At 45.6% G+C, this 22249-nt stretch overlaps 1 protein-coding gene across 6 annotated transcripts in view; it reads right to left on the reverse strand.

The window, feature by feature from the left end:
- lrmp (lymphoid-restricted membrane protein) overlaps positions 1-22249 on the reverse strand; it is a 140131-nt gene that overhangs the window by 95630 nt on the left and 22252 nt on the right. For all 6 annotated transcript variants that reach the window (XM_068004689.1, XM_068004685.1, XM_068004684.1 and 3 more), the window contains 2 exons: positions 13671-13748; positions 9064-9120 (listed from right to left, as the gene is read on the reverse strand). In XM_068004689.1, the coding sequence (XP_067860790.1) occupies positions 9064-9120; positions 13671-13748 (135 nt within the window). The remainder of the gene's footprint in view (positions 1-9063; positions 9121-13670; positions 13749-22249) is intronic.

Consider the following 22249-nt stretch of genomic DNA (forward strand, 5'->3'; position numbering starts at 1 on the left):
CCGCAAACCAGTCAAGGGTCCCGAGTGGATCCAGCTTTAAGATTGAAGTGAATCGATCTCTCATTTGGGGGGTGGGGGGGGGGGGTCCAAACCAAACCTTTGCACAGGGGCCCCTGCAAGGCAAACGCTGCTCCCAAGTAAGGTACTCCCACTTCAAACTGGAACTGTCTAACGACCATTTGGAATAGTGAGCTCACTAACCAACCTGCATGATTCGTGTTCACATACTCCGACACAGCAGAGTGGATGCTTGGCCATCACTCCTGGTGCTCGACAAACTTTCAACATCTGCTTGCAGGACAAGGCAGCCATGACAGGGAGGAGCCCTCCACCCCTCCCCACCCGCTCTCCGAGCGATTTTAGACTTTTAGTCCCCGCTTGCGCCCATCTGCTGCTGAACACCTCATCCATGCTGTTAGCTCCAGACTCAACTATTCCAATGCCTCCCATCTTCCACCCTCCATGAACTTGACCTCATCCAAAACAGTGTTGCCCGTATCCTAACTCGCTCCAAGTCCCGCTCACACATCACCCGCATTCGCTGATCTACATTGGCACCCTGTCCACCAATGCCTTGATTTTAAAATTCTCATCCCGGTGATCAAATCGTTCCATGGCCTTGCCCCTCCCTTTCTCTATACCCTCCTCCAACCCTCTGAGAACTTTTCATTCCTCCAATTCTGGTATCTTGTGCATCCCCCCACTCCCTTCACCCCAACATTGGCGGCTCTGCCTTCAGCTGTCTGGTTCCAAGCTCGGGAATTCCCTCCCTAAACCCCTCTGCCTCTCCTCCCCTTAAGATCCTCCTTAAAGCCTACCTCTTTAAGCAAACTCTTAATCCCCTGTCCCAATCGGTGTCAATTTTTTTTTGTCTGATAATGCTCCTGTGAAGCTCCTTGGGATGTTTTCCTACCTTAAAAGCATTATATAAATGCAAGTTGTTGTTGTTGAACAGGCCATGATCGACATGACAGAATTACATAGAATGTACAGCAGAGAAACAAGCCATTTCAGCCCAACAGGTCCATGCCAGTGTTTATGCCCCATACAAGCCTCCTCCCACCCTTCATCTAACCCCAACATCCTTCTATTCCTTTCTCCCTCTTGTGTTTACCTAGCTTCCCCTTAAATGTATCTATGCTATTCGCCTGAACTACTCCTTGTTGTAGCAAGTTCCACATTCTAACCACTCTCTGGGTAAAGAAGTTTCTCCTGAACTCCATATTGGATTTATTAGTGACTATCTTATATTTATGGCCCCTAGTTCTGGTCTCACCTGCAAATGGAAACATTAAAATTACGAAAGGGTAGATGTAGTGATACAGACCTCCATCAGGAGCCTTCCCTTTTCTAGAGAAAAGAGCCCCAGCCTGCTCAATCTTTCCTGATAGAACTGAGAGATTATACCTGGTATCATCCTAGTAAACCTTTTTTGCAACTTCTCCAGTACCTCTATATCCTTTTTATAATATGGAGGCCAGAACTGTTCACAATACTCCAAGTGTGGTCTAACCAAGGTTCTATACAAGTTTAACATAACTTCTCTGCTTTCCAATTCTATCCCTCCAGAAATGAACCCAGTGCTTTTTTGCTTTTTTAAAAAATGGCCTTTTTAACCTGCGTCGCTGCTTTTAGTGATGTGTATCTGTGCCCTCAGATCCCTCTGCTCCCCTACCCCATTTAGACTCTTATTTTCCAGGCCTCCTTATTCTTCCGACCAAAATGCACCACCTCACATTTATTTATATTGAAATTCATTTGCCAATTACACACCCATTCTGCAAGTTTATTAATATCTTCCTGTATTTTGTCGCAGTCCTCCTCAGTATTAACTATTCCCCCCAGTTTGGTGTCATCCGCAAATTTTGGAAATTGTACTTCCCATTCCAGAGTCCAAATCATTTATGTAAATGGTGAACAAGTGGTCCCAGCACCGATCCCTGTAGAACACCACTTCTCACCTTTTGCCAGTCTGAGTAACTACCTTTAACCCCTACTCTCTGTTTTCTGTTTTGTTGCCAGCTTGCTACATTGTAAGGTCTGAAGAGAGGTGATCAAATTGAAGCCGCTGTCTCTTGAAGCTCAGAGCTAGAACCATCCTTTTCCTGTTATTCTTCCTCCCCTCACAAATGCACCTACATTCCAGTAAAACACCACAATGCATATCATCAGCCAAGTAATCTCAATTCAAGAGGCAGTTTCGGAGCCAGAAATGTAACACGTTCCTCTTTTGGTGTCAGCCTCAGCTCAGCGGTAGCACTCTCACCTCTGAGTCAGAAGGGGATGGGTTCAAGTCCCATTCCACAGCCTTGAGCACAAAATTCAGGCTGACACTCCCAGTGCAGTACTGAGGGAGCGCTGCACTGCCGGAGTTGCCGTCTTTCAGATTTTTTTTTATTCGTTCATGGGATATGGGCGTCGCTGGCAAGGCCGACATTTATTGCCCATCCCTAATTGCCCTAGAGAAGGTGGTGGTGAGCCGCCTTCTTGAACCGCTGCAGTCCATGTGGTGAAGGTTCTCCCAGAACTTAACTGGACCAGCCACATAAATATTGTGGCTACAAGAGCAGGTCAGAGGTTGGGTATTCTGCGGCGAGTGACTCCCTTCCTGACTCCACAAAGCCTTTCCACCATCTACAAGGTACAAGTCAGGAGTTGGAGCAGCACTCTCCACTTGCCTGGATGAGTGCAGCTCCAACAACACTCAAGAAGCTCGACACCATCCAGGACAAAGCAGCCCGCTTGATTGGCACCCCATCCACCACCCTAAACATTCACTCCCTTCACCACCGACGCACTGTGGCTGCAGTGTGTACCATCCACAGGATGCACTGCAGCAACTCGCCAAGGCTTCTTCGACAGCACCTCCCAAACCCGCGACCTCTACCACCTAGAAGGACAAGAGCAGCAGGCACATGGGAACACCACCACCTGCACGTTCCCCTCCAAGTTACATACCATCCTGACTTGGAAATATATCGCCGTTCCTTCATCGTCGCTGGATCAAAATCCTGGAACTCCCTTCCTAACAGCACTGGTCAATGGTGAACCCCAGGATGTTAATGGTGGGGGATTCGGCGATGGTAATGTCGTTGAATGTCAAGGGGAGGTGGTTAGACTCTCTCTTGTTTGAGATAGTCATTGCCTGGCACTTGTCTGGCACGAATGTTACTTGCCACTTATGAGCCCAAGCCTGGATGCTGTCCAGGTCTTGATGTATGCGGGCACGGACTGCTTCATTATCTGAGGGGTTACGAATGGAACTGAACACTGTGTAATCATCAGCGAACATCCCCATTTCTGACCTTATGATGGAGGGAAGGTCATTGATGAAGCAGCTGAAGATGGTTGGGCCCAGGACACTGCCCTGAGGAACTCCTGCAGCAATGTCCTGGGGCTGAGAAGATTGACCAACAACCACTACCATCTTCCTTTGTGCTAGGTATGACTCCAGCCACTGGAGTGTTTTCCCCGATTCCCATTGACTTCAATTTTATGAGGGCTCCTTGGTGCCACACTGTCAAATGCTGCCTTGATGTCAAGGGCAGTCACTCTCACCTCACCTCTGGAATTCAGCTCTTTTGTCCATGTTTGGACCAAGGCTGTAATGAGGTCTGGAGCCGAGTGGTCCTGGTGGAACCCAAACTGAGCATTGGTGAGCAGGTTATTGGTGAGTAAGTGCCGCTTGATAGCACTGTCGACGACACCTTCCATCACTTTGCTGATGATTGAGAGTAGACTGATGGGGCAGTAATTGGCCGGATTGGATTTGTTCTGCTTTTTGTGGACAGGACACACCTGGGCAATTTTTCACATTGTCTGTTAAATACCAGCGTTGTAGCTGTACTGGAAGAGTTTGGCTAGAGGCGCGGCTAGTTCTGGAGCACAAGTCTTCAGCACTACAGCTGGGATGTTGTCGGGGCCCATAGCCTTTGCTATATCCAGTGCACTCAGCCGTTTCTTGATATTACGTGGAGTGAATCGAATTGGCTGAAGACTGGCTTCTGTGATGGTGAGGATATCGGGAGGCGGCCGAGATGGATCATCCACTCGGCACTTCTGGCTGAAGATGGTTGCAAATGCTTCAGCCTCGTCTTTTGCACTCACGTGCTGGACTTAACCATCATTGAGGATGGGGATGTTTACAGAGTCTCCTCCTCCCATTTGTTGTTAATTGTCCACCACCATTCACGACTGGATGTCGCAGGACTGCAGAGCTTTGATCTGATCCGTTGGTTGTGGAATCGCTTAGCTCTGTCTATAGCATGTTGCTTCCGCTGTTTAGCATGCATGTAGTCCTGAGTTGTAGCTTCACCAGGTTGGCACCTCATTTTTAGGTACGCCTGGTGCTGCTCCTGGCATGCTCTTCTACACTCCTCATTGAACCAGGGTTGATCCCCTGGCTTGTTGGTAATGGTAGAGTGAGGAATATGCCGGGCCATGAGGTTACAGATTGTGCTGGAATACAATTCTGCTGCTGATGGCCCACAGCACCTCGTGGATGCCCAGTTTAGATCTGCTAGATCTGTTCTGAATCTATCCCACTTAGCACGGTGGTAGTGCCACACAACACGTTGGATGGTATCCTCCGTGCGAAGACGGGACTTCGTCTCCACGAGGACTGTGTGGTGGTCACTCCTACCAATACTGTAATGGACAGATGCATTTGCGACAGGTAGATTGGTGAGGACGAGGTCAAGTAAGTTTTTCCCTCGTGTTGGTTTGCTCCCCACCTGCCGATATTGCCCCATCTGACCTCTATCTAAAAGATCCCATGGCACCACTTGAAGAGCAGGAGAGTTCTCCCCGGTGCCTTGGCCAATATTTATCCCTCTTCCAAAATTAGCTAAAACAGTTTAATTTGTCATTTAACTCAATGTGAGATCTTGCCTTGTGCAAATTGTCTGCTGCAATTCCCTACATTAGTGGCTACACTTCAGAAGTACTTTGTTGGCTATAATGTGGTTTGGGGCATGCTGAGGTTGTGAAAGGGGCTATATAAATGCAAGTTCTTTCTTTCTTCTGTGAGTGCTCCCCACGCTGATCACCAGATACGCTGAGTGTCCAGTGCTAACGTCAATATTGGAACCATTCAACTTTATACCGACTCACTGCTCTTTTGGGTCAGAGCATTGTAGACTAGCCAAAGATGAGGGGGGAGGGGGGGTGCAGGAGATCCAGCGAGAGACACCATCACCTGGCATCCCCGTGCCAGTGCCACAGATGAACCCGAGGATTTAACCGCAGGCCCCAGGAGGTGCCTAAGAAGCCAGGACAGTTCAGGATCGCGCCAATCTGTCTTCCTGTGGAAAACTCCAGCACGGGTTCAGTCATCTCACGGAAGCTGGGTGGTCTGTTTCAGGAGGGGGCACTGGGTGAGAACGCACAAGCGAGCAGAAGCAGGGAGCTCTGGTGGAGTAACCGTGGCAATTTGATGGCTGGAGAATCAGATCACACCACGTCCTTCCTTAGCAGTAGAATACAGGGATTCGGACATCATGGGGCTTGCATTTGAAAGGATTCCATATGAATGCCAATGTTTCCAATTGTCTTTAGAGTGCGCCAAGCACCCTGCAAGGTCAGGGAGTAACTGCAAAGGAGTTCATAAAGTCATCAGTGCACGATTGCTGAAACAGAACTAGTCCAGCAACTCCAAAGCCATCTGCAGCAGGACCCCACTGAGAAAAGTCTCAAGTCCAATTGGATTATCTTTTTTCAGTCCTCAGACTGCTGCAATCTACAATGGGTCTCATTGGTCGTTCCAACATGGATGCTGGCGAGAAAGCCATTAGTAAACCCAGAGGTGTACCCCCACACAGATTGCCAGATATACTGAAGGAGTGCTCCCCACACTGATCACCAGATACGCTGAGTGTCCAGTGCTAACGTCAATATTGGAACCATTCAACTTTATACCGACTCACTGCTCTTTTGGGTCAGAGCATTGTAGACTAGCCAAAGATGAGGAGGGAGGGGGGGTGCAGGAGATCCAGCAGAGACACCATCACCTGGCATCCCTGTGCCAGTGCCACCGGCCATAAGGAGCAGAATATTTACCCTAATCATAAAATGAAACAGCACAGAAGGAGGCCATTCGGCCTATCGTGCCTGTGCCAGCTCTTTGAAAGATTAGTCCCATTCCCTGATCTTTCCCCATAGCCCTGCAAATTTTTCCCCTTCAAGTATTTATCCAATTATCTTTTGAAAATTACCATTGAATCTGCTTCCACCACCCTTTCAGGCAGTGCATTCCAGATCATAACAACTCGGTGTAAAAAAATATTTCTTCATGTTGCCTCTGGTTCTTTTGCCAATCACCTAAAATCTGTCCCCTCTGGTTACCAATCTTCCTGCCAGTGGAAAGTTTCTCATTATTTACTCTATCAAAACCCTTCAAGATTTTGAACACCTCTATCAAATCGTCCCTTAACTTTCTCTGCTTTAAGGAGAACAATCCCAGCTTCTCTTGTCTTGCCATGTAACTGTTACCATTCTAGTAAACCTCTTTTGCACCCTCTCCAAAGCATTGACATCCTTCCTGAAGTGCGGTGCCCAGACTTGGTCACAATATTCTAGCTGGGCTCTAACCTGTGTTTTATAAAGGTTTAGCATAACTTCCTTGCTTTTCTACTCTATGCCTCTATTTATAAAGCCACAGATCCCGTATGCTTGTTTAACAGCATTCTCAACTTGTATACACACACGCCCAGGTCTCTCTGTTCCTGCACCCCCTTTAAAATTGTACCATTTAGTTTATGTTGCCTCTCCTCATTCTTCCTACCAAATTGAATCACTTCACACTTCTCTGCATTAAATTTCATCTGCCATGTGTCTGCCCATTTGTCTATGTCCTCCTGATGTCTGTTGCTATCCTCCTCACTGATTATTACTTTTCCAAGTTTCGTGTCATATGCAAATTTTGAAATTATGCCCTGTAAACCCAAGCCCAGGTCATTAATATAGATCAAAAAGAACAGTGGTCCCAACACAGACCCCTGGGGGACGCCACTGCATACTTTCCCTCCAGTCTGAAAAACAATCAACCATTCACCACTCTGCATTCTGTCCCTTTGCCAATTTCACATCCATGCTGCCACTGCCCGTTTAATGCCATGGGCTTCAATTTTGCTAACAAGTCTATTGTGGTATTTTACCAAACACCTTTTGAAAGTCCATATACGGAACATCAATCCTCTCAGTTACTTCATCAAAGAACTCAATCAAGTTAGTCAAACACAATTTGCCTTTAATAAATCTGTGCTGGATTTCATTCGTTAACCCATATTTTTTCCAAGTGCCAATTAATTTTGTCCCAGATTATTGTCTGTAAAAGTTTCCCCACCACCGATGTTAGACTGACTGGCCTGTAATTGCCAGGTTTATTCCTCTCCCCTTTTTTGAACAGGGTTGTAACATTTGTAATCCTCCAGTCCTCTGGCACCACCCCCCATATCTAGTGAGGATTGGAAGATTGTGGCCAGAGCCACCGCAATTTCCACCCTTAATTCCCTCACTAACCTAGGATGCATCCCATCCTGACTGGGTGACTTTTCTACTTTGAGCACTGCCAAGCTTTTTAGTACCTCCTCTATAGTTTTATCCTTTCCAATATCACAACTACCTCCTCCTTTACTGTGACATTGGCAGCTTCTTCTTCCTTAGTGAAAACAGATGCAAAGTATTCATTAAGTACCTCAGCCATAATCTCTGCCTCCATAAAATGATCTCCATTTTGGTCCCTAATTGACCCCATCCTTCCTTTGACTACCCTTTTACTATATGTTTGGATTCCCTTTTATGTTACCTGCTAATCTATTCTCACAAACTTTGCCCGTTAGTGCAGAGGAGAACTGAAAAAAGAACTTTCTGTATTCAGCTTGGTTCTCCACTGAATTATGAACCTGGCATTTGTCATAAGCCTCCTTTTTCTGTTCCATTTTAATCTCTATCTTTAGTCATCCAGGGAGTTGGAGCTTTGGATATCCTTCCTTTCCCCCCCTCGTAGGAATGTGTCTAGTTTGTACCTGAACTATCTCCTCTTTGAAGGCCCCCCATTGCTTATTTACAGTTTTACCTGCCGAGCTTTGATTCCAATCCACCTGGACCAGATCGCTTTTCAACTCACTGAAATTAGCCCTCCTCCAGTTGAGTATTTTCACTTGTTCTTTTCCATAACTACTCTAAACCTAATGATATTGTGATCACAGTTTCCCAACTGCTCCTCCACTGAAGCTTCCTCCACTTCATTCCCCAGAATTAGCTCCAGTACTGCTTCCTTCCTCGTTGGGCTGGAAACAGACTGATCAAGCAAGTTCTCTTGTACACATTTCAAAAATTCCTCCCCTTCTTTACCAATGAAGGTAATCCACCTATTTTTTTCAAAAGCTGATGAAACTGCTTCCAGCATTTTCCATTTTTACCTCTGCTCTTTGAAGTGTTTAGATTACTAAAAAGACTGGCAAGCAGGGGGAGTCTGGATTGCGCACTGAAAGTATGCCGCCATCTTCACACTTGCCCTCCCACTCCAATAATGTATTTAACGTGGGGTGAAGAGTTGCAAACAGTGCTACTCAATGGGCAAAACAACTTTCTGAAACAAATATTTCATTTAACCTTAGCATTAAAAATACAACCTTGACAATTGCAGTTTCAATAAATTAAATCAGAACTGCTTAGACTGCGCATCATGTGTGTAACAGCACCAACATTGCCTTACTCACCCATGACAAAATGCCCAGTTAAACCTGATTAACTAACGTCAGAATTAGGTCAGCAACTGCTAAATGTAACTCACACTTCAAACAAAATTATCACAATATTTTTCCCAGGGATTAGACAAGCAATTTATTTTTAACAAGGCTTGTAAAAAAAATGTATTTGGAGAATAAGAGCTTGTATACAAAAATAACAAAACGCAGATGTCGGGATACACTATATCATTTTAAAATGCCAGAAAAAACTTCAATCAAACTGGCTTCACATTAATCTGAAGAGATTTTGCTTTGCAGATTTCAAGCAACAAGTTTTACAAACGCTTTGTAAAAAAAAAATCCCAATACAAACCTCAAGTAAAATTGTATCTTTATTATATGCGAGGTTTTCAAGGTCAGTCAATTGCATCTGAGAAAGGAAAAAGAACAATAAGATTGCTGCTTTGTACAACAGATTAAAGCATTTCTCAATGGGAACTGGAACATACTGAATCCTATTGCAGCGAAAGGGTAACAGTGAAATTAATTTAATTTGCATATCCAGTAACACATTGCCTGCAACCTACATAATCTACACTCACTTTTGGTACAACATGTTCTAAAATACTTCTGGTAACCAACCACGCAGCAGTGAAAGTTCACCTCTTAAAATAAAAGTACTTTATTAAGACACAAAAAATTGACATTACATACAGCTTTATATTATAAAATATGAACAAACGGCCTGTTAATGACTTATGCCGTTATTAATGTGCGAATCGGCCAACAAGTTCAGGGGATTAAGAGAAATGCCGTGAGTCGCCAATCTCCAGAACTTGCTGGTCGATTTACGCCGCTCCTCCATTTACTTTGCACAAACGGCATCTCGCCCTTAGCCTCCCTGTTATTTTTTTTAAGAACTTGCTGGATTTGGACGTTAATTGCCTATTAAATTCGCACAGAAAGTTAGGGCTCGTAAGTAACACAGCACGATGTGATAATTGCCAATCAATCTCTCCAGCCCAGAAAGGGAACAATTTAAACTGTCGAATCTCAGTCCTGCATGTGGTAAATTCTTGAAATTTTCAAATTTTTATGTTTTTTCTACTTTCCCTTGCTGTATCTGTTTTTCTCTCTCTTAATCCAATCTTTCGTTCCCTCTCTATCTTTCTGTACCTGATTTGACTAATTCGCCCTCCTTCTCAGTTGTTCCTCTGTTTCTTTCTCAATCCTTATAGATCATTGCTTAAGGAGATAGACTGTTGGTCCCGTCCTTCACTAAGGTCCCAGGTGCCCAGTTGCCCTCACCGCGCCGTTATCAGCTCGCACTTCCAACAACTTACGAGGCAAATTATATTTGAGCTGAAGGGTGCAGGAACTAGTCCAACTGCTGGCGCAAGCCGCGAGATGCCCCACTCCAGCAAGTTTTGGCCCGTTGTGTTTAGGCTGCTTTGACCTGTTTACCATTGAGATTCCACACTAAAACCCAGTCTGGGATGTTGGCCATAGTCACCCAAGACTGATTACTGGGAAGCAAGACCTTCTCTAGATTCTGTGGCAACAGGCTGCTTGCGATCAGAGTAGGTTCAGCACAGGAGAAGGCCATTTGGCCCATCGTGCCTGTGCCTGCTCTTTGAAAGGGCTATCCAATTAGTCCTATTCCCCTGCTCTTTCCCCACAGCCCTTCAAGTTTTTCCCTTTAAGTATTTTATCCAATTCCCTTTTGAAAGTTACTATTGAATCTGCTTCCACTGCCCTTTCAGGCAGTGCATTCCAGATCATAACTCGCTGTCTAAGAAAATGTTTCCCTTTGTCACCACTGGCTCTTTTGCCGATCACCTTAAATCTGTCCCCTCTGGTTACCGACTCTTCTGCCATGGAAACAGTTTCTCCCTCATGATTTTAACATTCTCTGCTCTAAAGGAGAACAACCCCAGCTTCTTCAGTCTCTCCACATAACTGAAGTCCCTCATCCCTGGCACCATTCTAGTAAATCTCTTCTGCACCCTCTCTAAGGCCTTGACATCTTCCTAAAGTGTGGTGCCCAGAATTGAACACAATACTCCAGCTGAGGCCTAACCAGTGTTTTATAAAGGTTTAGCATAACCTCCTTGGCTTTTGTACTCTATGGGGTAAATTGTAACCCCACAAATGGGTGGGAAGGTAAAACTTGTAAAGACAGTAAAACCCGACCCCAACCCCACCCACTTCCGGTTTTAACGGAGGCAGGCGACCAATCCGCTCTCAGGAGGCGGGTCGGTCAGTGCAATCATTTAAGGAGGCTGTGGGCCTCCATTTTAATAATTTTTTATTTTGAACTCCTGGGGGCCAGGATTCCTGGGCCTCCTGCTTCACAAAAGGAGGCGAGAAGGGCCGGATCAGCAGGTAAGTGCCTTTATTGCACTAATTGTGGGCCAGGATGAGCAGGAGTGTTTCCTCCAGGCCCAACAAGATCCCACACACCTGATCGGCTGACCCCCTCCCCACAGCCAACTCCCCCCACCACGATCTCCACGCCCCCCCCCACCCCAACATGTTCTCCGACCACCCCCAATGACCGACCGACCGCTCGCCCCTCTGATGGCCGACCCCCCTCCCCCAATACGTTCCCCGACCATCCCCAGTGACCAATTCGCCCCTGCCACCTCACCCCAGTCTCCGACCACCCCCCCCCACCCCCTCTGATGACCGACCCCTCCCTGCCCTGATCTAAGACTTATCTGCTGGCTGCTCTCCCATCTGACTGACAGCCAGTCAATCTGGCCAGCCTGTCGGGCGGGAAACCTACAGACAAAAAATGAAAGACGCCCTTGCATCAAAATTGTAAGGACGTTCAGGAAATCCATACTTCCGGGTTTCCTGTCAGGAATTCACCCCAGCCCTCTTCCCAGCTCCCTGTTTAAAATTTATCCCTATGCCTCTATTAATAAAGCCCAGGATCCCATATGCTTCTTTTTTTTTTAAAAAAAAGCCTGCTCAACTTGTCCTGCCACCTTCAACGATTTGTGTATGTGTACCCCCAGGTCTCTCTGTTCCTCCAGCCCCTTTAAAATTGTACCATTTAGTTTATAATGCCTCTCCTCATTCTTCCTACCAAAATGCATCACTTCACACTTCTCTGTTAAATTTCATCTGCCATGTGTCTGCCCATTTCACCAGTCTGTCTATGTTCTCCTGAAGTCTGTTACTATCCTCCTCATTGTTTACTACATTTCAGAGTTTCGTGTCATCTGCAAACTTTGAAAGTATGTTCTCTATACCCAAGTCCAGGTCATTAATGTATATCAAAAGGAGCAGTGGTCTTAACACTGACCCCTGGGGAACAACACTGTATACTTCCCTCCAGTCTGAAAAACAACTGTTCACCACTACTCTCTGCTTTCTGCTTTCTGTCTGTTAGCCAGTTTTGTATCCACATTGCCACTGTCTGACATTAGCTAGTTAATGTGCAGCACCCATTACGACGCTGTCAAGCTAAAGCCAGTCAGGTGCCATTAGTTGGAGTAAGAGGAGCACATGAAACTTGGACTCAGGTACTTTGGGCCACATGGTGGGAGGATGTCCCACGGAGTCTCTCTGGGTGAAACATGTCTGATCGGTTTCTATTATGGACACAGGTCCAGGTTCAGGAGTATTAGGAGAGTTGGTAAGTATTGCTGGTTTGTTCTTTTTGTATCAGAAGGAATCTCTACAATCACATGAAATCTGTTGTATTTATTGTCCACTCTCCTCTATTTTTTAAAGTTGTAGTAAACATGACTTTAGCTTGTCGATCAAGTGGTGCAGTCCAGTGTGATTACTCTCCACTATCCAAAGACCAGAAGAACAGGAGCCAATTACAGTAAGAATGGCTTCTGATCAACTCCAGTGGAACATGACATGACCAGGCATATAGTCTATAAAATCACCCTCCAGTTCTTAGGAAGGGAAGACTCACGGGAGTGGATTTTGGTGCTGACTACATGAGAACTGCTTAGTGAAGCCCTAAATAAAAACAATGGCTTCTCTTGTTTGGGGGACGGGGTGGAGAAAGAGTTCTCCCCAGTGTCCTGGCCAATATTCATCCCTCAACTAACATCACTAAAACAGATTATCCGGTCATTATTTCATTGCTGTTTGTGGGACCTTGCTGTGTGCAAATTGGCTACTGCATTTCCTACATTACAAGAGCGAGTACACGTCAAATATACTTCATTGGCTGTGAAGCACTTTGGGGCATCCTGAGATCATGGAAAGAGCTTTATAAATGCAAAGTTATTTGCTTTCCCATTACCAAGACTCTGTTTGGTTACAAACATCACGTACACCGATTTATTTTGCTCTCCCTCCCCCCACTCCAAGACAAGTTATCTGAATGTGACAATCAACCATACATTTGAGCATCCATCAATCTTCATGCTACTGCACTAACTTTGTATTTTAAAGAGCACTACAATTAAAACCTAAAATCAAAATTATTCAGTCTTGAAACCTTATCAGCGTCAACCTTTTAAATTTTTTTTATTATTAGCTACACGTGTCAATTCTTAAAGGTTACTACCTACAAGACATAATTTTACTACAAAACTAAAAAGTTATAGTCATTCCATGGTTTGAAGCACTTGTTCACACAAAGGGTAGCGGAAATCTGGAACGCCCACTCCCCCCCCCCCCAAAAAAAACTGTTGAGGTTGGGGGTCAATTGAAAATTTCAAAACGGAGATTGATAGATTTTTGTTGGGTAAGGGTATCAAGGGAAATGGAACCAAGGCGGGTAGATGAAGTTAAGGTACAGATCGGCCATGATCTAATTGAATGGCAGAACAGGTTCAAGGGGCCGAATGGCCTCCTCCTGTTCCTATGTTTGGTGGATGGACTGTACTAAAGTTTTAAAAGAGCAAGAGCGAATATAGATTCATGTACAGTTAGAGTTCCAACACTACTCTCCCAGAAGCTACAAGGATCACATTCACCAGTTAAGAGGTTCAGTAAATTACTTACTTGTAGTTCTGTTTTAACATCGGACAGCACAGCAATCCTCTCGTGAAGGGCATCAATATCAATGGCATTTCTTAGATTCTGAAACAAAGGCCCAGAATATCATTCTTAGCAAGAACAATTCCTTTTCCAATTGAAAAGGCAAGAACAGCTAAGAATTTTTTTTACACATATTAAACGGACAAACCAATTCATTAAATAGTAACCATATGTCCAATGGCACATGCAATGTCCTGAGAATGTGGGTGTCGCTGGCAAGGCCGGCATTTATTGCCCATCCCTAGTACAGCTGAGTGGCTTGCTAGGCCACTTCAGAGGGCAATTAAGAGTTAACCACATTGATGTGGGACTGGTGTCACATTTAGGCCAGACTGGGTAAGGACAGCAGGTTTTCTTCCCTAAAAGGACATTAATGAACCAGTTGGATTTTTACGACAATCTGACAGTTTCACGGTCACTTTAAACAGAGGCCAGCTTTTTAAAAACTGAATTCAAATTCCCATGTTCAAACTCACGTTCTCTGGATTATTAGTCCAGTAACATAACCGCTATACTACCACACCCTATAGGCCAGTAGGACCCAGTACATGCCCATTATTCAGGTGGATAATTTTCGAAATCCTGCTGGGTCCTGGGAAGAGAGTCCTCACAGGAAGATAGAGAGAGACCATAAAGTCCTAATCCTATCAAATGATTGTAAATTGTAATTGCAGCAGCCTTCCCACCTTCTATAAATAAAAACTCACTTTAGTTCCACAAGGTAACTTTTTGCCAGGAATTAATTCCCCATACAAGGAGGGCAATAATGAATCTCACTGATTTATGGTTTTCCAGAGAAAAAAAAGACAAATCACAGAATTTGATCCCCCAAATACTGGGTAAAATTCTCAGAATCCCATGGAATAAAAATGGAATTTGACTCATTTGGTCTCAGTAATTCAGTGACCTTAGCAATAATTAAAAGTCAGTACAGTATTGTAAGAACATATTAACCATCACTTGGCTTTCATACAATGCAATACATCCAAGCCAATTCACTTTTTTTTGAATTGGAGCCAAAATAATGCATTTGCGAAATCAGACATTCCAATTAAGCAACTAATTTATTACTTTCCAAACAAATTAGAGCACACTTTCAAAATACCACAAAAGAAGCAGTGTAGCAAATTAGTCAGATTAGACTGGGACTTGGGTTCAAATCCAACCTAGATTTTTTGTAAAAAATTATTTATTCTCAGGATGTGGATGAGGCTGGCAAGGCCGACATTTATTGCCCACACCCAATTGCCCCTTAAGGTGGTGGTGAGCCGCCTTCTTGAACCGCTGCAGTCCATGGGGTGAAGGTACTCCCACAGTGCTGTTAAGTAGGGAGTTCCAGGATTTGGACCCAACAACGATGAAGGAACGGCAATACATGTCCAAGTTGGGATGGTGCGAGACTTAGAGGGGAATTTGGAGGTGATGGTGTTCCCACGTACCTGCTGGCCTTGTCCTTCAAGGTGGTGGAAGTCGTGGGTTTGGGAGGTGATGCTTATTTTCATTAATGGAATGAAAATATTCCCTCCTCCCTGTCAACAATCTGGACTTAAATTTAATTGGAGTCTGGCAGGTTAGTCCTCAGCAAAATGGAGAGTCAAAGGTTGAAGGGGCTCCAGCAAACTTATTCTTGTTCATTCAATTACTATAGTTTTTGACCAATTTTATATCTGAAGACACTCGTCAGTGTACTGAATTTGTGTGCCCCCTGACTGTTGCCATTTACTAGTGTTCAGCAAATACTAGAGCTGATCCCAGTCCAGCGTCCTTAAGACTCCCAGGGCACCCATCCACCTCCAATGACTTTTGAGCAATTAAATTGGTATCGTTGTGAGGGGCAGTAATTATGGTGCTTCTACCCTAGAACTTGTAGGCTTCTTTGCACCTATATGGACGTGTTTGAGAATGGCACCATCTTTGCCAACATCATCTTCAACATGTTGGAAATCTTTTAGCAGTGTCTTAAATAAAGGTCAGCTTATCTGCAGATTCCTCATCCAGAGAATCAAAAGTAAATATTTGAAAGTTTATCGGGGAGCAAATGGAGAGAAGGATTCCTGTAAGAGAATTTGCCCACTCATTTGTGCCCAGTGGCACATCAGGGATTCCGCAGCGACGTTTAGACATCCTGAATGAATACGTGTCCATTAGGTTAGTTTTGGCCAAATAGGAGAATGGTGGTACCCTTATACCTAGGAACCTCTGCCTAGGGAGGTCTCCAAAATGGCCATTGTTGAATTAACTGATGGTTCCACCTCAGGCTGTGATTCTTCTCGTTATCAAGTTAGGGTCGTGCCTTCATCCTCGTACTAGGTGGTGTGGAAAATCTCCCCTCAGTCAGCACAGCTCCCTCCACCATTGAAGATGGAGGTAGTCTTATTCCTTCATCAACACACAGCATCATAATAAGGTCCCCTGTGAACATTTTGAATATCCATCAATACAAGCTCTTGTTGGTTTCTGCATCAGAATAGGGAGGAAACTATGCACCGGTTATCTTCAACCTCTCTCCACACCATTTTAGAGAGTGAAGCACAGTTATCAGCGTCCAAAAGTCCTGTAAATGAATGGCCAGTTCTACAACTTGTTGGAGAGTTAGATTAATCCCATCAGCTGTGGTAAGACTTTGGGATGCATGGAAAAGACCCAGTGCACTCTAGTGCAGAAAAGTGGGGGGGGGGGATATTTTAACCCTCAAGAGTGGGTGGGAGGTTAAAGTGGCAGCTTTTTGGAGCAGGACCGCATCCCGACTCCAACGCGCCCACTTCCGGGTTTAACCCAGGCGCGTTCGGATGCGCGCACAACAGAAACCCAGAAGTCCCGTCCCCACTTAAAGCCGGCGGGCTGATATTTAAAGGGTCAATTCAGGTAGTTGAAACACTTTAGGTACTTAACTTTTTGCAGATTCTGCAACAGAAAAGGATTTAACTCATGCTGAATGTGTCTCCTGTGGCTTCTGAAAAACGCCATTGAAATGGAGGCGAGTTGCAGCCCTTTAAAGTAGTGATTGACACATCGCAATAAAAGGTGAGGTATTGCAGCTGGGCACTCAATTCTCTCGGGCAAACATTTGGCTGGGAGTTTTGTGTCGAGACTGAGAATTCATATGTTCAGACAAATTTACCAACATTTTGGAGCCCTTCAAACTGAGAAGATGGGAGGATGGGTGTAATGGATCTATTCTACAGTACATCTGAAGAGGAGGAAAATGAAGATGGCCACTTGGAACAACACCGCCCCCACCACCCCCCCACTACCTCCTGCCTCCCTTTGCACAAAACACTCCTTCAACCACGCATACACCCATTGCATACCTGCTCAATGGGTGGCATCCTGTCTTGGCATTCATGATGAAGCACATGAAAAGGCAAATTCATAAAAGGGACTCAATAATGGCCAAGACTTGGAAGTGGTGGTGATAATGATTAAATTTAATGAGCCACAACAAAAAAAAGTATATAAATTAACATGACAGCTCGTCAAACGTCCTTGGTGAATTACAATTGCTTAGCCTTTCTCTTTTCTACCGCTTCTACGTGGTGCTTCCTCTATGGCGTCAGCAGAGGTAGTGGCAGGTTGCTCAGATCCCTGCCCTGGCTGCTGAGATGGTCTTGGCCTATACGCTCTTGGTTTTGGAGCCCATGAGGGCCCCGCCAAAGACTGCTCCACCTGCATCTGTGCAGGAGCAGACTTGGCCAGTGGGAGAGGAGGCAGCATTGCGGGTACTGGTTGAGGGGAGGCAATGGGCGAGACGTGGGAGCGCTTTGAGTGGCGTTCCCACTTCCATGTTCCCTTTCACCATCATCCCTCTCCTCGGCCAGTGCGACATTTCTCCCACCATTCTGTTGGACAGCAGCTTGGTGAACAAATGTGCCACCTTGTAAGGCCATTGATAAGGTATCTGTCAGGCTGTTTAAGGTGGCAGACATGTTGGCATCCAGAATTTGCATGGCCTGCATGGACTCATTTGAGAGCCGTGCTTGAAGCTCAATAGAGGCTGCCGCTCTCTCCTTTGCAGACATTCTCACACTTACCCGCGCCAACAATCCACTAGCGATGGAGTTGGACTCCTCCATCCTCTCCACTATTGTGGAGTGTGAGCGTGGCACTTTCTCCCCATTACCTCTCAAAGTTGCTGCTGCACTTCTATCATTCTCAATTTCAACAATGGCCACCAGGGTTCAGCATCTGTGTCAAGCTGAGCAGAGGTCGGAGAGGAGTGCGCCCTCCAACGTGGACTCTCCACAGCAGCCCCTGCCACCAATGTCTGCTCGTGCTCACTTGTGTACGGTGAATCATCAGGTGACAATCTAACTGTCTAACAGGACCCACCGAAGTGTAGTGTTAACGCTGGTGCATGGCTGTACGTCCTGTGACGGTGCACCCTCAGAAGGAATGAGCTCCTCTGAGGAATCGCTTTCTTCCATTTCTGCTGATTCCTCGTGAAGGCCCTGGAAGACAATAGAAAGCAATATTAATGATTCATCGCAAAATGATAATCTTTCCAATGACCATACTGAGGTCTGGCAGTTATATCATTGATAAAATCAATTCACGTGTGTGAAAGATGCTAAAGTTCTGTCACCAGCCATCTGCGGGTTCCCAGTCTCTCCATCTGATGGATAGGGATGCGACCGTCCGACTTATTTCCATGGCCTCCTCCTCTTTCACCTGCACTATATGTGGTGGGCCACCTCCCTTGCTCCTCTCCCTTGCGTTGTGCCCTCTCTTCTCCTTCAAGGGGAGAAAGAACAGACCTGTGAGTGACTGAAGGTGACATTCACCCTGTGAATATATTGCTTGGAATGAGGCTGACCATGAAAGAGATGCATTAGAGGGTAACTATCAGACAGATACATCACATGGCATTCGGATTGGGGTGAGTGGCAGTGGAGGGTGAATAAATGGGCAGTTGAGGAAGTGAATAGAAAGTGAAGGACGGTTGCTGCTGCTGACACTTCAGTGGGTGTGAGGAGTTATGTGATAAGGTACGTGTGCCAACACAGTGACGGGGGTGCAGGGGGTGCTGAACAACACAGGATGTGGAGGAAATCAGCAACTGTACTCACTTTTCCTGACCTGGTTAGCTCATTAAAATGCTTCCTGTACTGAACCCAAGACCTGGGCACCGTGCTCCTGCTGCTGACCTCCAGCCAAGCATTTTTGGTTACAGAGCCCAGTTTCTTCCTGCCATCCATTGGAAATATTACCTCCCTCCTGGCTCTCACTGGAGCCAGCAATACACCCGGGGAGGTATCAATAAATCTAGGGGCAGCCTTTGCTTTCCTGGACTCCATTTCTCCTTCAAAATCCATTCTTGGACCGGCCCTTTAAATAGTGGGCTTTAAACCACGTCATTCGGATGCGCAATAGGCCCACTGCGCGGCTTGGAACCGCGAAACCCGGAAGCAAAGGTAATTGACTGCAATCGAGATACGATCGCAGATTTAAACGTGCTCACTTTGCCTCCGGTTCCCCACGCGCAAATCCAACCACCCGCGCGCGGACTTCCCACCGCCATGCTAAAATCATAGCCCAGGTCACTGTGACTATGGACTGTCAATCACACTTCTATTCATAAGGTCGATAAATTGGCGATCATTTTGGTTGCTGCCACAGTCAGTATTCAGCTCCAGATACACAAGCGGCTGCGAAAGAGATGCATAACTTTCACATTCAGTTGAATGTACACAACACCCTTCCTGTAAAAATACATTTGTTTGAAAAAGAGAAGATGTACTTCAATTGAGAACCATTTGGCACAATTGCTGGCTTTGTTCTGCAAATGGTCCATTAAGATCACAGGAAAGGAATTTACAATCAGCTGTCAAACGGATTTGGATCTGATACTTATCAGATAGACATTGTCGACACTCCAGGGAGTAGTCCTTGGAACTGCATTTATACTCTCTGCCTTTAAGTATATACGATTGGCAGCTTTATTTGATCTTGAAAGATGCACTTTTAATTTCCTTTGCTCTTGTTTGAACGTCAAAAGATCTCAGCATTAATTCTCAGGGAACATGCTCTGTTTTTCTGAGGCCAGGTGGGAGGGTCTATGGCGGGAAATATGCAAGAATCTCAAGTTTATTGTTAAGGGATGGTGTCTCAGGTCCAGTAATAATCCATGGTTAATGAATGTTTTTATTTGAACTGGGTGTCCTCCAGGGGTTAGCTTTGGGGTCACTCTCCTCAAAGTATACAAAATAGTCTGTACAGCAGTACAGGGGATATAATATAAAAAAAAGACAGCACAAAAACAATCTTAACTGAAGAGCACTTCATGAGGAAATGGATGAGTTAGCAGACTGGGCAGATAACATCTGCTGAAATTTAATGGCAACAATATATTTTGTGAGGAAAAAGGAGGGGAAGTAAACACTAAATGGTAAAACTCGTAAGGCCTTAGATACACAAATCTTTAAAAGCAGGAGGACAAGTTGATAAAGCTGTTTTCTAGGTTTTATAAATAGGGGTATTGAGTCCAAAAGCAAAAAGGTGATGTTAAACCTGTACAAATCATTGGTTAGACCACAATTAGAATATTATGTCCCGTTTAAAGAGCCACTTTGGGAAAGATGATAAAGCCATGGGGAGGATGCAGAAGAGATTCACAAGGAATGAATGGCTTTAGTATGAGGAGAATCTAGAGAAACTGGGAATCTTTTCAATAGGGCAGAGAAGGTTAAGAGGAGAGCTTAGGAGTATTCAAAATTATGAAGTGTTTTGATCAGGTAAATAGAGAAAGACTATTTCTGCTCACTACTGAGTTGCTAACTAGATGGTATAAATTTAAAGGTTACCACCAAAAGCATGAGACACAACGTTGGGAGAAATTCTATTACGTGGAGAGGCATTGGGTCATGGAATTCCTGTCCAGAACTGGTGGTGGGAGCAGAATCCATAATATCTTTTAAAGATAAAGTAGATAAATATTTGAAGAAGAAATTTTGAAGTATGGGGAAAAAAAGCAGGGGAATGGGATAAAGTGGATAGCTCTTTTGGAGAGCTGGCACAGGCGTGATGGACCGAATGGCCTCTTTTGGTATTGTATAATTCCAGGATTTTGAGAGACTTAGGGACAAGTTTGTTTATTACTTTCTGTATGCGTTCCTTAAACTACTGAAATAAGCTGTATTGTATATTGCTGGTTCTCATTTATTACTTTAATAAGCTTGTTCTGTGCTATACAGACCAAACCTGATAGATTGTTTATTGTAATACTCTCTGAAGTATAGAAGACCAACGACATACCCAGTAAACTAAATAAGCTAAGGTGCAGCCATTGGTCAGTTGTAGCACTCTCACCTGAGTCAGAAAGTTGTGGATTCAAGTCCCAGTGCAGAGACTTGGGGCAGCATTTTAGCACCCGCTAGCGGGTGCGTTCCTGGCGGGGGGGCCCCGAAAATCGGGAAATCCCGGAGCGGGACCGGAGCCCGCCTCGAACCCGCGCACTTCCGGGTTCCCCACTGACACGCCGGCGTGCGTGCGCAGCCTCCGCTGATGGGAATCCCGCAGGCAATTAAAGCCAGCGGGGTTCCACTTGACGCTATTTACTTTGCTTGTTCAGGTCATTAACAGACCTGATTAAGGGATTATGTGTGGAGGGGTGGGATTTTAGAGCAAACTGGGACTGGAAACACTCCCAGTTCAAATGGACGTGTTGCAACCATCAGCCTGTGGCAGCTGCAAAGGTCCATTTGACAGGTGGGGGGGGGTGGGGAGACCCTCACTCATTGCAGGAGGCCACTCTGTCCCTTGGGACAAAGTTTGGCCTCCACCACCCTCCTCCTGACAGTCAAAGTCACCAACTTGCACACTTACCCCGGTGTCCAGAGACATGTACCTACCTTGCGGACCCCCTCAGATGTACATCTTGCGGATGGGGGCCGCCGTAGCTGCAGTCATGGCCTCCTCGGACGGCGAACAGCATCACCAGCCTCGCCAGCCACGCCGTCCACCTCTGACACGTGGAGCTCCACAACAGAGTGCTGTGACACATCCACCTGTACAGCAGGAGGGAGGGCAACCGCAGATAGAGATGCGTCGCAGAGGGCACTACCCTCGCCACAGGGTCCACAGACCGAGGCTCAGCCTCCTGGACCCCTCTGAGCAGCAGTGCACACGGAGGCTCAGAGTCACTCGACATGTAGTCATGGACATCTGCAGCCTCCTTCATGCCAAGCTGCTCCTGGCTGGCCCGAGCACCATCTTCTTACCTGTCGCTGTCAAAGTCACCACTGCCCTCAACAAATTCTCCTCCGCATCCTTCCAAGGTGCAACCGGGGACATCGCCGACATCTCTCAGTCGTCTGCGCAAAAGAGCCCTGCAAATACACCTACACCCACTCTGCAGTGACACAATGGGTGGCATCAGTTGTGGGTCTTCATTGTGATCCTCAGGAGAGGGCATTATTGCACAAAACAGACAAGATTCGCGAAGACATGGCAGTAGTGGTGCCAATATAATATGTAATGTGAGTTGGTCAGAAATTCAATATAAGTAACAGCCATGACAAACCCTCAAACACCCTTGTGCATCCCCT

This window comes from Heptranchias perlo, chromosome 24 (genome assembly GCF_035084215.1).
Source record: "Heptranchias perlo isolate sHepPer1 chromosome 24, sHepPer1.hap1, whole genome shotgun sequence".
In the NCBI taxonomy this organism is placed as follows: domain Eukaryota; kingdom Metazoa; phylum Chordata; class Chondrichthyes; order Hexanchiformes; family Hexanchidae; genus Heptranchias; species Heptranchias perlo.